At 45.3% G+C, this 17,354-nt stretch overlaps 1 protein-coding gene across 6 annotated transcripts in view; it reads left to right on the top strand.

Annotated features, from left to right (window-relative positions):
• The window catches only part of PTPRM (protein tyrosine phosphatase receptor type M), a 773,521-nt gene that overhangs the window by 736,284 nt on the left and 19,883 nt on the right, over positions 1-17,354 (top strand). For 4 of the 6 annotated variants that reach the window (XM_077900009.1, XM_077900007.1, XM_077900012.1 and 1 more), the window contains 7 exons: positions 5,926-6,042; positions 6,725-6,775; positions 10,916-11,070; positions 11,328-11,463; positions 13,165-13,314; positions 14,037-14,210; positions 15,531-15,662. In XM_077900009.1, coding sequence (XP_077756135.1) covers positions 5,926-6,042; positions 6,725-6,775; positions 10,916-11,070; positions 11,328-11,463; positions 13,165-13,314; positions 14,037-14,210; positions 15,531-15,662 — 915 coding nt within the window. The remainder of the gene's footprint in view (positions 1-5,925; positions 6,043-6,724; positions 6,776-10,915; positions 11,071-11,327; positions 11,464-13,164; positions 13,315-14,036; positions 14,211-15,530; positions 15,663-17,354) is intronic. The other 2 variants (XM_077900010.1, XM_077900008.1) reach the window with 1 other exon arrangement.

Raw genomic sequence — 17,354 nt, 5'->3', positions numbered from 1 at the left:
CTAAACTCTGTTGAGAGTTCACCAAGCCACCCTAGTGGAAGAGTGGACTGCTCCCAAGTCTGCCGGATCCCCAGCATACCTTTTGCAGGAGGGAAGAGTGGAGGAAGCACTGGAGTTTCTATTTGTTTCTTTTCCATTTAGAAACCAGGCACATATGTCAAAGCTTTTCCTTCTTCCTTCTCCCGACAATCCCTCCCTTTCCCCTCTCTAGAACCTTCGTGGACTTCTGGCTCTCTGAACTCCTGCGGTCACCTGGAGTCCAGATCACAAAATCAGCACTTAATAATACAAAGAGAAGAGGAATATCCCTTTGATATTCCCCTTTTTGATGAAACATCACTGGAGCAAATGTTTTAATTACATTGTAGTGCTTAGTGCGGTGGTTCCCAGACTTCTCTGCACTTCGGAGTCACCCCGGGGAGCTATAATATAAAGGAATAGTAATGCCTCTGCCTCACCCCCAGAAATAATGATCTGATTGGCACAGAGCGTGGCCTGGGCTTGGGAATTTAATAGCCACCCTCCTGAGTGATTCAAATATGCAGGCAAATTTGGCAGCCCCTCACTATAATCTTAGAACTTCTGACAGAGGAACTAAAATCAGCCCCTCCCTGCAGATGAAAGTCAAAAGTTGAGCAAACTTGAGTGCCTTGCCTGACTCACATCCTCACATCGACCTTAATGAGACAGCCAGCCTCTGCAGTCAACTCATGTTGTCTAATCCTTGCTATTCAGTGTGTGGTCCACAGGCCAGCAGCATCACCTGGAAGTTTGTCTGAAATGCAAATTCTGGGGCCCCACACTGGATCAGAAACTGGGGTGGAGACTTGCTTGTTTTAACAAGCCCTCCAGGGGATTCTGAGGCCTGCTGAAGTTTGAGAACCTGCTCAAGAGAAGTCAAGAGGCCTGGATGGTAATAGTAATGTGCTGCTGGCCAAAGGTGCAGAAAGCCCCTAGGGGTCCTGGGACCTCATTGTACCTGGGATCTTCTGGGCTGCTGGTTAAAAATGACCAACCTCGAAGAATTTTATTTTTTAGACTGCTAAAAATCCTGGAATTGTTTTCTGTGCTGTTTCATGTTTGTGAATTTTGAAGCCAACAAAGACTCCCTCACACTTGGAGACAGGGATTTCCTCATGCACCCCTTGCAGCTCTCCCAGGTGATGGGCTGGCAGCCTTGCCCAGTGGAACCATCACCGAGGTACCCAGGTCATTAGATGAGCCTGATCAGAGCCTTGCTTTCCAGGATGGAAACTGTTACCTTAGGTAATTGGGATGCATGGGAGGCACAGCCTATCCTGGAAGCTGTGCAGGTAGCGCCAGGCTACAAAAGGCAGCCAAGCCTGGCAGACGATCAGAGGAAAGAAGCATCTGGTTCTGCAGGTCCTGGGCTCTAACAGGTGCCCCCAAACCACTGATCTTAACATCTCTGTATGCAGACCCTAGAGGCCAGCAGGTGACTTGGGCCAGATTCCCCAGGCACCACTTGTTTTTCCCCCAGGAAGAAGTCTGGCTCTAGAAAAGCATGCATTCCTCTTATTTTTTTTAGCGAAATAGTAACTTGACACTAGTCCAAGTAGTTAAAAAGACACTAAAAGGAACCCAATTTAGAAAGGTTTTTAGTAGGCTAAAAACAGATGTGGCAAGCCATTTCAGGATATTCCGGGAGATGAGATGGAGAGGGCGGGCTTCGGAATGGCTCGTCCGCCTCTTCTGCGCCGCCCAGCCAGGTGCCTCTGCACGGAAAGGCTCGACCCATAAACACGTTCTGGAAGGAAGCAGCCCCAAGGCTTCCTTTCTGCTAATCACCGCTCCTGTGATGCATCCGGCCGGATCCGAGAGCGGCCCGCGTCTCTCGCCGCTCACGCGCTTCCCTGGGAGGGCGGTGGCACCTGGTCGGCAGGGGCGGGGCTGTAGTTAGAGACGCTCGGCGACCCCCCACCCGGGACCCCGCCCCCGCTTCCTGCCGCCGACGCGTGGGGGCGCCCGGCTGCATCTGGCCGGCGGGGCGCACAGGGGATGGGGGAGGGATGGGTGGCCGTGCCCGCGGAACCCTAGCTCTCCCAAGGGAGTTGGGAGAACGATCCCAAAACGGAACGCTAAGCCTTCAATACACTGCAAGGACTTCTGGTGTCCCTGACTCCAAGGCGTTGAAGCCGCTAGCACCCATATTTGTTGAAAATTTGGGATGGGGAGGGTAAGGAGTCTAAAATAGAAGGTGACCGGCTATATGTCCTACACTGATTGCATTCTAATAAGGTATCTTTATTAGATACGATGCACCCAGTATAGCATAGGATGCAGGTGTGGGTGTGTTCTGGTCTCTTGTAATTTGCTGAGAAATACATAGGTTTTGAATTCTATATTCATTCTATTGAAAATTGGTTAACTTTAGGGACGCCTGGGTGGCTCAGCAGTTGAGCACCAGCCTTTGGCCCAGGGCGTGATCCTGGAGTCCCAGGATCGAGTCCCACGTCGGGCTCCCTGCATGGGGCCTGCTTCTTCCTCTGCCTGTGTCTCTACCTCTATCCCTCTTTGTGTCTCTCATGAATAAATAAAACCTTTTTTAAGTAAAAACCGTTTAACTTTAGAAACACACATTAAATACTCCCATTGTACCTATCCACTACCTTCTGCTTGCGTAACTGGAATCTCTAGGTAAAGGCAAATCTCCCAATATAGAAGGGACTCTAGTATATACAACCTAAGCATCTATACAACCTAAGCATCTCTGTTAATTAGCATTGTGAAAGTAATTAGGCATTCTATAAGTGAAATTAGGGTTAGTATCAAGTTAGACATCATCACAAATATGCATGATCTGCCCAGATTCACCTTATGCCAAGGAAAGGAACCAGAGAAATTATCCTTCTCACACAGAGTATTTTAAACGCTGCAAAGAGCTAATGTAAATCTTTGAAACATTATATATAAGCCATAATACTTAAAAATATTTATACTCTGTAAAGTCACAGATAATGTTCCTATGAGGGGAAAAAAAAAAAAGACTCCCAAAAAAGACTAAAAATTTAATGAGGACAGGGACTATCTTTGTCTTATGTTCCACTGTATCCCCAAACCCTAATGTGTCTGGCTTACATCTTGCCAAGTAATACTAATAAGGCTTAAGTAGAACTATACCGAAGCAGCTGCCAAAAAGTTTCTTGAAGAAGCAGCTGAGATAATGACCAGCCATGTACCACACTGGAAACATTAGTGTACCAAGGTGTTTGGCATTCTGGAAGAGGTCATCTCAGCCCGTACTTCTTTTTATAAAAAAGAAGGATTTCTTTGGAAGGATTTCCACGGAAAATGCCCACAAAGCAAGTCAGAAATAAAATTCAGCACTCTCCCAATCTGGAATTTTCCGTCCTACGCCAATCCTATGATTTTCTCCATGAGATCAATCCTGTATGGATCTACTGCATGTATAGGTGTTGTGTACGGGACACACTGGCAGATGTTGCATGGTTTACAGAAATAAGCAATACAGGACAGCCCAGGTGGGTCAGTGGTTTAGCACCCAGGCCCAGGACTTGAACCTGGAGTCCCGGGATCGAGTCCCACATCGGGCTCCCTGCGAGGAACCTGCTTCTCCCTCTGCCTGTGTCTCTGTCTCTGTCTATCTCTCTCTCTCTGTCTCTCATGAATAAATAAATAAAATCTTTTAAAAAAAAGCAATACACCACCCTTTTCATGCTGACAGGTAATAAGCAGAATCAAGCAGTGTAAGAAGGGATCCTATTAACAGGACAGGCATGTGTTATCAGAGGATCAGGGAGAGAGAGAGAGAGAGAGAGAGAGAGTGAGAGAAAGCTCTCATCTATAGAAGAAAGACTTTGAAAGGGGTGTGGTATTTGAGATGTACTTTGAAGAATGAATAAAATCTTCAGCTGGAACAAAGTACAAGTTGGAAGAGAACAGTCCAAGCAGAAGGAATGGCATGAGTAGGAGTTTGGATCTGAGTGAGCCACTTATCTTTGAACATAAAATATATGTGGATAAAAAGGACAGTAGTAAAAGATATAGCAGAGAATGTTAGTTGTGGCCAAGTAAATAAAAAGTCCTTACATGCTGAGCCAAATTTAATTTCTCTTTAATTTCATGGGTTGTAGTTGGAAATAGAAGCTTCTTAAGCAGGGCAAGTGAATGCCCCTGGGATTACACTTTGGAAGGGTTCTTGGGTGGTATGGGGAGAATGCCCATGCAGGAAGTACCAGAACCTGAACTAATATTCTGACAGAGAAAAACAAGTTGGAGAATGTTATTTGAGAGATAACTCGAAAATACTCTTATTTAACTCTTATACTCTTATTTCCAAGTCTTAAGACTTGGCAGTTGGTTTTGTAGAAGGAATCAGCAGATTTTGTGCCTGGGTAACTGCAGAAATCATGGTGTCATTGACCTTGGGAGTCAGACAGGGGGTGGGGGGATGAGGGACCAAGGATTCGGTTTTAGACGTACTGGCTTTGTACTTCGTCTTTGGAAAGATTTCCACAGAAAATGCCCACAAAACAAGTCAGAAATTAAATTCAGCACTTGGAGAAACAGAGCTGGAGGTAGAGCAGTCATCCACAGAGGAAGAGCAACAGGAGTGGATAAAGCTGTCAGGACTTCAGGACAGAAGAGCAGATGATGTGGGAGAGCTTGGTTCTTGTCTGCTGAAGCCGAAGAATGAATCTCAGAGACAACAGAGAGCAAACAATAGAGGTGCATTAAGCAGAGACACAGAGGCAGCACCCAGGAGTGAGGGGGTCCCCACAGGGTTGCCACTGAGGGCCTTTAGGGTCTCCATTTCTTGTCAATATCAGGGTGGATATTTACAACAAACATGAACTTGTAACTGTCATAGCAACAAACAAGATTTTTTTTTTTTTTAATAAATAACATGAGCCCAACCAAGATATTCCCTTCTCTCAGGTTACTATCTCTTCCCTAACATTTCCTACATCTGTGGTTTCTGTGATTACTTAGTAGCCATTAAAGGGGGAGACTCCCTAACAATTGGAGCTAGGGAGCCAGGTTTGATTTTCCTGTTTTTACTGTCTTATCTCTGTTTCCTGGGGATGGGTAGGAGCCTGGCTCTGGGGCCTTTCCCTTACCTTTCCCTGCCCAGCCCCATCTGCCTTTAATTCGTTCCTACATCACAGATGCTAAGGAGAGAGCACCCCACCCCCACCCCTATCAGCCACCTGGGGGGGGGTCCCAGCCTCCCTCCTGCTCTTCCCTCCTTCCAGGCATTCACTGAGGTCTGGAAGAGCTACAGGACAAAAAATCAATTCGCTAGAAGGGGGCCAAGTTAACAAATTTCTTCCACCTGAAAAATCTTTAGATTAGAGGCTTCTGGCAATGTGGAAAGACTACTGCTCATATTTTACCAAGTTTTGTATGTAGAATTTACTTAGATTAAAATGAATGTGTAATTTTAACTTGGGAAAACCGCATAGTGACTTCCCTCACCAGAAAAAAATCTCCCTCGCCAGAAAAAAATCTCAAAATTGTTTAGGCAACTTCTGACCTAGAAGGAATTTTAAATTCAGAGGAGCTAAAATGTTGTAAACTACCTTTTATCGTTTATTTTTCCAAGCCCTTCCCTGAATAGAAATAAACAGGAAGTGAATGGTCATGGTAACTGGGATGTTTGCTATTTAAATACAACTTGTGAACTTTAGACAATTTTCTTAGGCTTTCCTACCCTTATAATTCAAATTTTGTTTTCTTCTGAGGGTGAGAAAAGAAACACAGGTGATCTAAAAAATAAATAAACCTCATTCTGAAGTGTAGAGCTAAATTTCTGTTTTTGTGTGCAAATTTTATCCTGTAAATCGCACTGTGACCCATCATTTGGGTAGTTCCAAAAGAGAAAACAAAAAAAGAAAAAAAAAATCCCCTCTAAACCCTTCATTTCCTTTGTGTTTTCTAAAGGTCAAATGCTGCAAGTACTGGCCAGATGACACAGAGATATATAAAGACATTAAAGTTACCCTAATAGAAACAGAACTACTAGCAGAATATGTGATAAGAACATTTGCTGTTGAAAAGGTAAGTTTTCACACCACTTTGAAAAGTTATGATCAGATGTTAGTGGTAGCAGCCTCATTAACTTCCTTTGGATAATTTATATGTGGTCACACCTGAATGCAGGGAGGCTTTGCCTAGTGATGTGTCAAGATTGCATCCTGCCTCCGATTCTATAATGGTTTGGTTCCATCTTCAAAGCAAATCATTCCCATTTCATAAGAATCTATATTATGCTACTAAATCAAAAGATAATGCGGATCTATTACCCTTTTCTGTTTAACCTAGTTGATATTGTTCGGCCCATCTCTCTTTTTCTGTTCACACTTCGATAAATGTCCTTCATATTGTCCGGCCATATGGGTTTCCTAGTAGTGAGTTAGTGTCAGTGCTGAGACCCAGGCCCTACTTCCTTGAGGCTTTTCAGGCCTATGGCTCCATGTGGACTGGTGTATTTTTCCAGGTGGAAGTGACCTACCTGGAAACATAGGCAGATACAGGACACTCTTGCATGCACTAGTCCCTTCATTCATACTCATTCTCATACTGGTTTCAGCCTTTGTACTTGCTGGTGTTGGGTCATGAATGCTGTGCTGTGGCTCTACTTTGCCTCATCCCATGTGCATGGATGGGGCCTCTTCTCTGGGAAGCACACTGTAGGGCATAACAGGGAATTTCCTTATTCCCCCTCTTTCTGCTGACATAGGGAGGGGCCGGAGGTGAAGCAAACTGCAGCCCATCCAGAGAAGTGGCACAGGTAGGCTGTGGGGAGAGTGGAAGTGATGTGACTGAGAAACACTCTGCCTTCTGATCCTCATCTTGCCTTTGATGAAGGGGACACACAGTTTTGTCTCAGAGGTCCACAGCCTTTTCCATCAAGAGACGATTCCCCATAACTGTGCCCTGCCCTGGGCCTAACAATTTTGTCACAAATTGGTGCAGTAAAAGCCTACGCTCATTCAATAGCAGCAGGTTGCCTTGGAGGACCTGGGTGATAAGTGCACTGCTGGGCCGTTGGCTCCTGACCTTCCTCTCTAATTTTCATCGCATCTAAATGCACTTTTTGGATTAACAAGACCGGTTTGGGAAAATCAAGGAAATGGCAGCATCTGTGTTTTGGCTAATTTACCCTGATGTTTTCAACTACATATCCCGGTTTTCAAATCCATATTTGTCATAGAATCACAAGGCTGAAAAGACTTTATTTTAATCTGTTTCTCATACTATTTAGCATTTTTTTTTCCTTAGCCTGTCTTTTTTAATAAGTAGGCAGGAGGCTTGGAGACTTCAAAGAATGTGGAGTTCTGGTTGACTCAATTCTTCAAGTTCTGAACCTCACACTTTGATGTCTGTTTTTTTTTCTTCTTCTTTTTCTTAGGCAGGATTGGAAAAAAAAATGTGGAGGATTTTTGTATGGCTCTTGGCAAGAGCGCTCATGAATAACTGCATTAAAACAGATAGTGATAAAAGACCCTCAATATTTTTTTCTTAAAAAAAAAAAATCATCCGAAGCCATCACTTAAACATGGAGTTCTTTGAACAATAGTCAGCTCTCTAATAAGCTGAAAATGCATCTCTGTTGCTAGAGGAAGGGTTTGTTTGTTTCTTTGCTCTTTTTTTAACCTCTTATTGTGCTCTCCTACATTCCCAGCTGCACAGAAATGTTTCTGAAATATCCAGTTATTTTAGTCCTCAGACAACCAGCAAAAGTTGGTGGAAGGAAGGGAGTAAGGAGGCTATTAAGGATTTGGCGGAAATCAAAATGACATGTTAGTGATTTCCTAACTGGGCAATTGAAATCTTTAAGGCAAACAAATCATTAGTACTTCTGTGGATCACTTCTTGTAGATTTTAAACTTTCTCCTTAGAAGAGAAAGGAAAAAAAAAAAAAAGAGAAAAACAGTCAAGTATATTCTTTGCGAGGCCTGCAATTCAGGTTCTATTTTGAGAGTATGTTGCACCAAGGGACTCAAGGTGAAAGATGGATTTGGGCTCTACCCCCCAAACAAGCAGACAAGAAGACACATTGCAATTTGAAACTGCTGAGTTCTTGTTTTGCATGGGATTGTCATATTTCCTTTCTCCTGCAGCTGATGACTCAAAGCTAAATAGATTTTAAATAATAAAATTGTCATCGTGTCAGGAAGAAAACAGCTCAGAAGTCTCCATGAATCGAGGGAGCCTGGTGAATCTCTCGCTCACTGTCCTGCCAGAAAGGAAGTTGACGTTGGCCACCAAAATCTCTCTACTCAGGAGGTGCCTCAGAGATGGCACTGGAAATATGATCCTGCACGCTTAAGGGCAGAAAGGGTAGTTGGTGACTGATTCATTCCACGAGACTTATTTATTAAGCACCCACTTTGAGTGAGGCACTATGACGTCTTGGGTTCTTCCTTCCTATTGTATTTACTTGGCAAATGAAGTAAATGTCACTTTTTTATGTATCATTAATACTTGTTACAATGAAAAGTAAACAAAAAATATAATTGATATCAAGTTGGGATATCTGAGCTGCAATCAGCGATCACATTGATGATCTTTTCACCAAAATATATTACAAAACAGCAAAAGGAGAAATTGCCACATCCACAAACAAGAATAAGAGTTGGCTCAGAAGCAGTTGCCTTTGCTGATCTTGTCAATAGTGAACATATTAGAGGGTAGAGGCTTATTTTAGGAAAACGGTCTCTGCATGCCAGAAACTGACATTTACCTTGCTCAGAAAATGAGTCTTAAGAGCTCAGTTCGGGGCCCTTCTCCTGGTGGCTGGGGTTCTGAACTTGGAGGATGCTGGGGCTGCAATCTACCAAAGCTAGGAAGTAAAGATCTCAAAAAATAAAAAATTTAGAACAAACAAACAAACAAAAACAGTATATGGGAGAAACAAATGCCCTTTGTCCTCTTTGGAATAAATAAATATTTATTAGAGGCTTTCCCACTTCATGGAACTACCCCTGCTCAGGTGTCACATGTAAAGCTCAGAGGGGCTCTCCAGAGCTTTAGAAGGTGATACAGGCTCAACCGTTTGTCTTCTGGTGGAGATTTTGGGATTGGCCAAAATGTTACCATGGTTTCAGTGATAAGAGATGAGGGCTCCTAACCACCCAGTAGTATTACTCTGGAGTCACAGAGCATATTTAGTAGATGATGGTATGGATTTGCATTTCTGAATCCCTGAATGATTTAATTCCTTAGTGCTTAAACTCCATTAAAGAATAGTATGATTTTCAAGGAGAAATAAAGCTTCAGCATTTGTGGGTTATTAAACTAAGGCATATTAACACCTTGGCCGCATACAAGTCTTATCTTAAAATCTGTAATTGTTTGCCTCTTCTAGTTTTTCCAAGCACATTAAAAATTCCAAATTTCTAAAAAACAAAAAAAAATCTGAATTTCTTCCTAAGAATTACTTAGGAAGAAGAATTACTTGCTTCCTAAGAATATACTTGCTTGCTAAGTGTATGCAAACAATGACCAATGTGATAGTGAGCACGGTAATGGGTATTTAATGTTAAGATAACAGTAAAACCAAATTCAGAGCCCAACACAGAGATGGTATTCAGTAAGTGCTCATCAAATAAGGGAAAAGAGAAGTCAAACTTGATCACAGATCTACCATCTAGCCTTATTCTGGAAGTCATGTGTTTTTTGTTTTTTTGTTTTTTTTTTCAAAACAGATTTCTGTTTTGCAACACATCCTTAATATCTAGGTTGATAGTTTGAAAGAAAAAAACTGATGGATATAAATCAACTTTATTATTTTCAAAACAGGAGTAAATTAAAAAGAAAAAACTCTGCAAGTCTTTTTCCTTCTGTCTTCACTTTACTTCACTGGGACGTAACCCTCCTTCTTCAATTTACTGATCTAACATAGAATTCCAGCAAAAATGCCTCTTGATTTCCATGGTATACATTTGCTGCCCTGCCTGTCTGTCACAAGCCAGCTGTGATGGCCACATGGAGACAGGAAACCCTGTCTCCATAGCTCTGTGACCCCAGCATCTGGAGTCATGCCTGAAGCATCGCATTCACTCAGATTGTTGGTGATTGGATGAGTGGATTAAATGTTTACCCAAATTAGAAAGAGAAACCTATGCGATGCCTGGGTGGCTCAGCGGTTGAGCCTCTGCCTTTGGCTTGAGGCATGATCCTGGGTCCAGGGATCGAGTCCCACGTCAGGCTCCCTGTGAGAGCCTGCTTCTCCCTCTGTCTCTCCTTCTGTCTGTGGATCTCTCATGAATAAATAAATAGAATCTCTAAAAGATGATAGATAGATAGATAGATAGATAGATAGATAGATAGATAGATAGAAGGATAAACCTAACAAACCTGAGATGCACATGAACATGAGTTCTCTGGCCTATCTAGTTGGACACTGGTCCCCATTCACTTTTCCAGTGACATTCTCTGTGCATCCACAGTGTGTGCAAGAAGGTACCAGAACCCAGAAGAGCTAAAGAAGGCTCCTGCATTTCAGTCGCTGGTCTTGAGGCCACAAATACCCTTGAAGTCCATCAGGTCCCTGTTCTGTGCCTCTCTCTCTGTGGACTTGCACTTCACACCATGGGATCTAAGTGACACACACTGTTGATAGAGCCTACTTTGGAGGGAATTTCAAGGAAATCAGAGTGCATCCATTTGCTGCAATTGCACCTATAAATGGACATTTTCCCCCAACGTCACCTCCCTTTCACCCTCACGAATATCTTCCTACCTGGAATAAGGCTTCCCAAGTGTTTTTTAAATCTAAGAATGACCTTCCTCCCAGCAATGCATAGCTTCCTAGCCCTAGGCTTACTGACTGACTGCTTAGGGATACTTGACGCTCTCCTGGTTGCTCATCATTTATTTTCGTTTGTTCTCTTTCCTCCTTGCTGTGCTGACCGACTGATGGCAGAGAGGTGTTCATGAGATCCGAGAGATCAGACAGTTTCACTTCACCGGCTGGCCGGATCACGGGGTCCCCTATCATGCCACAGGGCTGCTGGGGTTCGTCCGGCAGGTCAAATCCAAGAGCCCGCCCAATGCAGGCCCATTGGTGGTACACTGCAGGTAAGCAGAGTGCCTGGAGCCTCTCAAAGGAAGTACAGTGGGCAGAAGATAAAGGGGCTCCTTTGGGGGTGATGGCAATGGTTTGGAATTTGATAGATGTATGGTTGGACAACCTCATGAAGGTGCTAAATGCCACTGGACTGTATACTTCAAAATGGTTATTTCATTTAGATGACTTTCACCATAGTAAACAGGTCAAAGAGGGAGAAGCACAGGGGTCCTCCTTTCTCCACTGACAGACCCCTCTTTTCCCTCAGTGCGGGTGCAGGGAGGACTGGCTGCTTCATCGTGATCGATATCATGTTGGACATGGCAGAAAGGGAAGGCGTGGTTGACATCTATAACTGCGTGCGGGAGCTGCGGTCGCGGAGAGTGAACATGGTGCAGACAGAGGTACTTGGGCTTCATCCCTGGGCCCCCTGCACCCCACCTCCCAGAGCCAAGGGGGGAAGAAACACTGACAATTCTATCTTCAAAACTCCTCAGAAGAAAAAGGGATACACCTGGCAATCTCTTTCCCTCTTCTTCCCTCCCTCTCTCCTTTCATTAACAGAAAAGGCCAGGAGTCTCCCAGGTAACAATCTGCAGTGAGCCTAAATATGACCATGCTTCTGCATCAATGGCCCCAGTAGAAGCTCTACATTAAGCTTTGAGGGATTCAGTACTATTTTTTTTTATTATGTCTTTTAAACTAGCTAGTAACCACAGCAAGATGACTCCTGAGAATAGCCAGGCATTTGCCAAGTGGCTTAAGGGTAATCTCTGTACACTTTTTTCTTCTCCTATCCCTAAAAATTCTGCCCAGTGGCTTGGCATCTTGGGAATTTGCACACATTGTGGAAGTACTCCGTACCGCCTAGTACTTCTATAAATTAGAATTCACGGTGTGTCAGGAATTTAAATGTTTGAGAAAAAGAATTACATCCTGCCCTGAGGAAATTCATATTTTTACTTAATATCTGCTTGATTTAAGGAGGCATTACACCCACCACCTGGAAAAAAATGATTCATAAGGCAGAAGGAAGAAGAAGTAAGAATCCCTTCCATTCAGATTTTACATTAAAGTTTACAAAAGCCACTGGTTTCAAGTTTACAGGAACCTAATTCCATTTTCAATTAACCTAAATAAAAAATAACAGGAACTCTAAAGGCTCTTGTCATCTTTTTTCTTTGTAATAGAGATTCTTTGCTTTGAAGATAATGATAATAATGTATTCTTTAGTGTATTTTACAGCTGATCAAATGTTGCCACGTCCCCTTTCCCACGTGGCTCTCTGTTCCTGAGGTGTTTAATAGGACTGGTCTGTTTTTGAGAATCAAGCATCCTAGTAATTTATAGAAATTAAAATAAAAAGTAATGAGACTCTTTTTGCATCTCCTGTAATTAAAGATCAATAATAAATATGGTGAAACTCTACTGATTAATTGTAGGGAAAGTCCCTGCCAATTCAGAATGAGAGGGCCCTTGTGTATACTGTGGACTGGTGCATACGTACAAGAGCTCTGCTCCGGACACCTAAGGACTTTTGTCATTATCACATTAATGTTTCAAAATAAGTAGTTCTAAGTGCTGGAAACTATTTATTTTCATAGTGATGCCCAGTTTCTCTGGACATCCTTCACACTGTTGATTTGGTTAGCAAATTCCTCTTTCCATTTTGGACAGATAAGGTTCTGCTCCTTTCCTCGCCTGAAATACTGAGTCTCAAACCCGTGGGATCAGAATTACAGAGGTGGTTAAGCCCCAGCCGGTGCAGCATGACAGTGCTTGCTCTGGGATTTATCAGTGTCTGAGTGGTTTTAATCAATCTGTTTCATGCTTCTGCATTGAGCCCATGTGTCTCTTCCTCCTGTTGCGCTGCACACGTGGCAGTCAGCATACACGCCAGCCATCCCACGTGGGCATCTGCACTACTCTGGTAGCGGGACCCCACGTCCCAGCGGTGAGGTCCTTACACCTGGTTTCGCTGTGGCTGGAATGGATCGTCCACGATGGACCGCTGTCCCTGCAGACAGGGGGGCTGGCTGTCTTCCATTCTTCTCTAGTTCTCCCAACCCACCCTGGTTTCTAACTAGTCCCTTTTGCTTCTTTAGGAGCAGTACGTGTTTATCCATGATGCCATCCTGGAAGCCTGTCTTTGTGGAGACACCTCGGTCCCCGCTTCCCAAGTCAGGTCTCTGTATTACGACATGAACAAACTGGATCCGCAGACTAACTCCAGCCAGATCAAAGAGGAATTCCGGGTAAGTCCTGTGAAAGGGAGAGGCAACCGTTGGCTGTGGCTTTGCTCCTCCAGAAGCATCTCAGAGTCAGCTATGAAACACCTGAGCCAACACAGAGCTTCCCAGCCTCAGCGTCACTGACATTTTGGGCTGGATAATTCTTGGCTGTGGGTGCTATCCTGTAGGATATTTAGCAGCACCCCTCGCTTCTCCTCCCTGGATGCCAGGAGACCTCCTCCCGAGCTGTGACACAACCGCTGTGTAGAGACATTTTGCCAGTGGCCTCCGGGAGCCAAGTGACCCGGTTGAGAGCCAGTGGTCTAGCGGGGCTATTTCCCCCCGTGGGTGTCGCCACACCGAGCAGGTGCGCTCCCAGTGCTTGCTGGGCAAGAGCTCCTCGCCGCATGCCTCATCGTGACGCCGGGTCTCAGTGGACGCGGCACTGGGTCAAACACAGCCGGCCTCTTACTCCCAAGCCCCGGGGTGCGCAGCCCTAGGCCACATGGCACGTCGTCCTCCAGGTCCACGGCGGCGGCCTTTCTATCTGATGGGCAGCGGCTGCGGACAAAATCCAGGGGAAGGAAAGGGAAATAAGCGAGGGGCTGGGGGTGGGGGCTGTTGGGGAGCCCCGGTAGCCGGCGGAGGATCGCAGACCTCCCGCAGCGTGGCCCGGAGCCGGTGCACCTGCGGCCGGTGCGCCCCGCCGCGGGCCCCTCCCCACGCGTCCGTGTGCTGCCGCGCAGACCCTGAACATGGTGACGCCGACGCTGCGCGTGGAGGACTGCAGCATCGCGCTGCTGCCGCGCAACCACGAGAAGAACCGCTGCATGGACATCCTGCCCCCCGACCGCTGCCTGCCCTTCCTCATCACCATCGACGGGGAGAGCAGCAACTACATCAACGCGGCCCTTATGGACGTAAGCCCGCCCCGCCCCGCCCCGCCCTCAGGGACCCAAGCCCGCATCCCCATCCCCATCCCCATCCCCATCCCCATCCGCATCCCCATCCCCATCCCCATCCGCATCCCCATCCCCATCCCCATCCCCATCCGCATCCCCATCCCCATCCCCATCCCCATCCGCATCCGCATCCCCATCCCCATCCCCATCCCCATCCCCATCCCCATCCGCATCCCCATACCCATCCCCATCCCCATCCCCATCCCCATCCGCATCCCCATCCCCATCCGCATCCCCATCCGCATCCCCATCCCCATCCCCATCCCCGCCCCACCCCGCGGACTCGGGAAGCCCGTGCTCCAGGGGCTGCTCCACCGCGCGGGCGGCCGAGCGTGGCCTGCGCTGCTCCCACTCCCCGGCCCTCGTTCTTCGTTGCTCAGACGCCAGCGAGCTTGCCCGCGAGGCCCATTTCGGAGCCCACGTGCTCCTGCGGCGATGCCGCGGCCTCGGTGTCCGGGGGACACCTGCCGGGACCCGCTGATCAATGAGACACGTCCCAGCTACCGTCCCGAGCGCTTCTAGGCTTAAGCCGCCGGCCGGAGGGGGAGAGACCGCTATTAAGGCAGTGAGGCAGGGAAGTGGGACAACACGGTTCGCAGCCTTGTTTTCCTGGCCCAGCCTCCCGGTTCAGGCAGTAATTAACATGGGGAAAATGGTGTGTCAGGACACACAGCACACAACTCATTACGTCCTGTCAGTGTGTTTACTTCTAACCGAATGAACGTTTGCCGTCCGATTGATGGGAAAAGTAAATGGATATTTTCAGGACTAATATGGAAACTCTAATTCTATTGGTGTGATATCAGTTAAAAGGTACTTAAGTTTACTTGAGGGCTCTCCAGAGCCCTAAGAAGCATGTGTATCCTTCTGCGGCAGAAATTAGTAATGCTGTCACCCATACAAATGACCCTTGAACAAATTTTAGGGAAAGCGGAAGTATTTTCATTGTACGTTTTTGGCAAATTAAATTACATTTTTCTCCATTAAGACACTTACCTATAGGGCCGATACTGCCTTTCCAGCAGATACATCAAAAGATTTGTAAGAGCTACTTATTAAGGTCTCTGGGTGTCGACGTGAGAATACTTTATGATTAGTATTCTGCAGATAAGTCTATATTTAGTCTGTTTCAGTGTTGACAGTGCTGCTGGGATTCAGCAGTTGTTAAATGTGCCCAGAGTTCTGTGTCACAAGTTTCCATGTGCACAAGATAACTGAAGCCTTCCCCCCTTTTCATTTTCCTGGGTATATCTGGATCTTTCTTGTTTGTGTTTGCAGAGCTATAAACAGCCTTCAGCTTTTATAGTCACCCAGCACCCTTTGCCAAACACAGTGAAAGACTTCTGGAGACTGGTCCTGGATTATCACTGCACGTCTGTGGTTATGCTAAATGATGTGGATCCTGCCCAGGTGAGGCTTGTGCCCAGAGTCAAATCTGGGTTTGTTCTGCTTGCACAATGAGAACATGGATCACAAATGCCAGCTGACGGGTGGGAGCTGGAGCGAAAGCACAAATGTGAAAAGCAGATGGAATTAGGGTTGGGGGTGAAATCTGAAACCCAAAAGATTAAGATCATAAAGTGACAGGCAAGACAGGGTCAGAAATTGGCTATTCCCAAAAGATGGAAATAGAAACCAGAGGGAGATACAGGGTCATGGGTGGAGTCAGAGCTGCGGGATAAGAATGTCACACACCTGCATCAAACAGAGCCAGCAAACCAGGGAGCCCCGAGGAAAGGACAGCAGCACCCAGCACAGAGCTTCTCCCATTCAAGGGCAGCAGTGGACTTCCTGGCATGGCTCACTGGAGCCTGCAGGTCGAGATGGTCACACTGGGGTGACAGTGGAGACCGGCAAGTGCGTTTAAGGGACAACGATTACTTTTGTCAACTCTTTGGTAAAGATAGTAAAAAGAAATAAAACTGGGACTTGGACATAAAAGAAGCTCAGAATGATAAATGGGGCTTCCCCATAGCTGCTGTCCTTACACCTAAAAAGAGAAAGAATAGGGCTATATTGACTAGGTACTAGTAATGGGGTTAGAAACATTCCCTTAAAGGGAATTGTTGGCAAGCATTGGCACAGTGGCCCTTTAGGAGCTGAATTTATTGCATTCGGGTACAGCTATGCCGATTACACACTTAACCACCGTGTCAGAGGGTGTTATGGGAACTTTGGACTTCTTGTGTTTTAAGAATAAACTTGTTCTGAAACTGAATTAATTTTCTATCTGGTAGAGACAAGTTTAAAAAAGAAAAAAAAAAAAAAAGAGGCCTGAAGAGTTTTAGCATCCAACTTGGACAGATTTTTCCTTCCTGAAATCCATTGTATTGTCATCAATCTGCCATAATTTCTGTGGACATTCACTTCAGTTCTTTAATGTTTTTAATTATGTTTGAGGCCCTACATGATATTGTTAAGGCTCTAGCCTGAAAGCTAGTGAATGAAATAATAATGATAATCCTTGTCCTCATCTAGTCCTCTCTACGTAAGAAGCTTAAATATTTTAGAAGTCTTCCACATTGATCCCCTCCAAAAGAGAGATTGCAGCCATTTTTAAAGACCAGCAGCCCTACAATTCAGGGAACTTCAAAGGCCCAACTCAAAATAGCACCAGGGATCCTGATCTTCTAACTCACAATGCCATGGGTTAAATGTCACTAATTCAAGATTCTTCAGTCAAAGACCATTAGGGGACAAGTGACTGTTTCCTCTTCAGAATCATCCCTTTCCCCCTAATGTGAATCCTGAAATGTAGTGATACAGTGCTTTTTTCATATCTGTGAATCAGGCATTAGTGACTTCCCCATGTTCTTTTAGAACGATAATGTTGGAATTCTAAAGCTGCATTCTAAACCCTAACTGTCTGGATTCAAACCAAGCCTTGGCCGACCCTGGTGGGAGAAGACAAAGAGTCCAATTCCACTCAACAGACAGAGCTGATTCTCAGAGTGAGAGAAAGAGGCTCCTGGGACACAGTCATTTAGAAAACACTAAACTGAGCATTTGAACTTAAAGTCTCTGCGGTTGTACAAGAATAGCACTCAACTATTTTAAGTATTTATAGGTCCAGTTCATGGACGTGTTATGCACCATTTAAGC

This window comes from Canis aureus, chromosome 6 (assembly GCF_053574225.1).
Source record: "Canis aureus isolate CA01 chromosome 6, VMU_Caureus_v.1.0, whole genome shotgun sequence".
Lineage (NCBI taxonomy): Eukaryota > Metazoa > Chordata > Mammalia > Carnivora > Canidae > Canis > Canis aureus.
The sequence above is the reverse complement of the archived record's forward strand: the minus strand, read 5'-3'. Positions and strand labels throughout refer to the sequence as shown.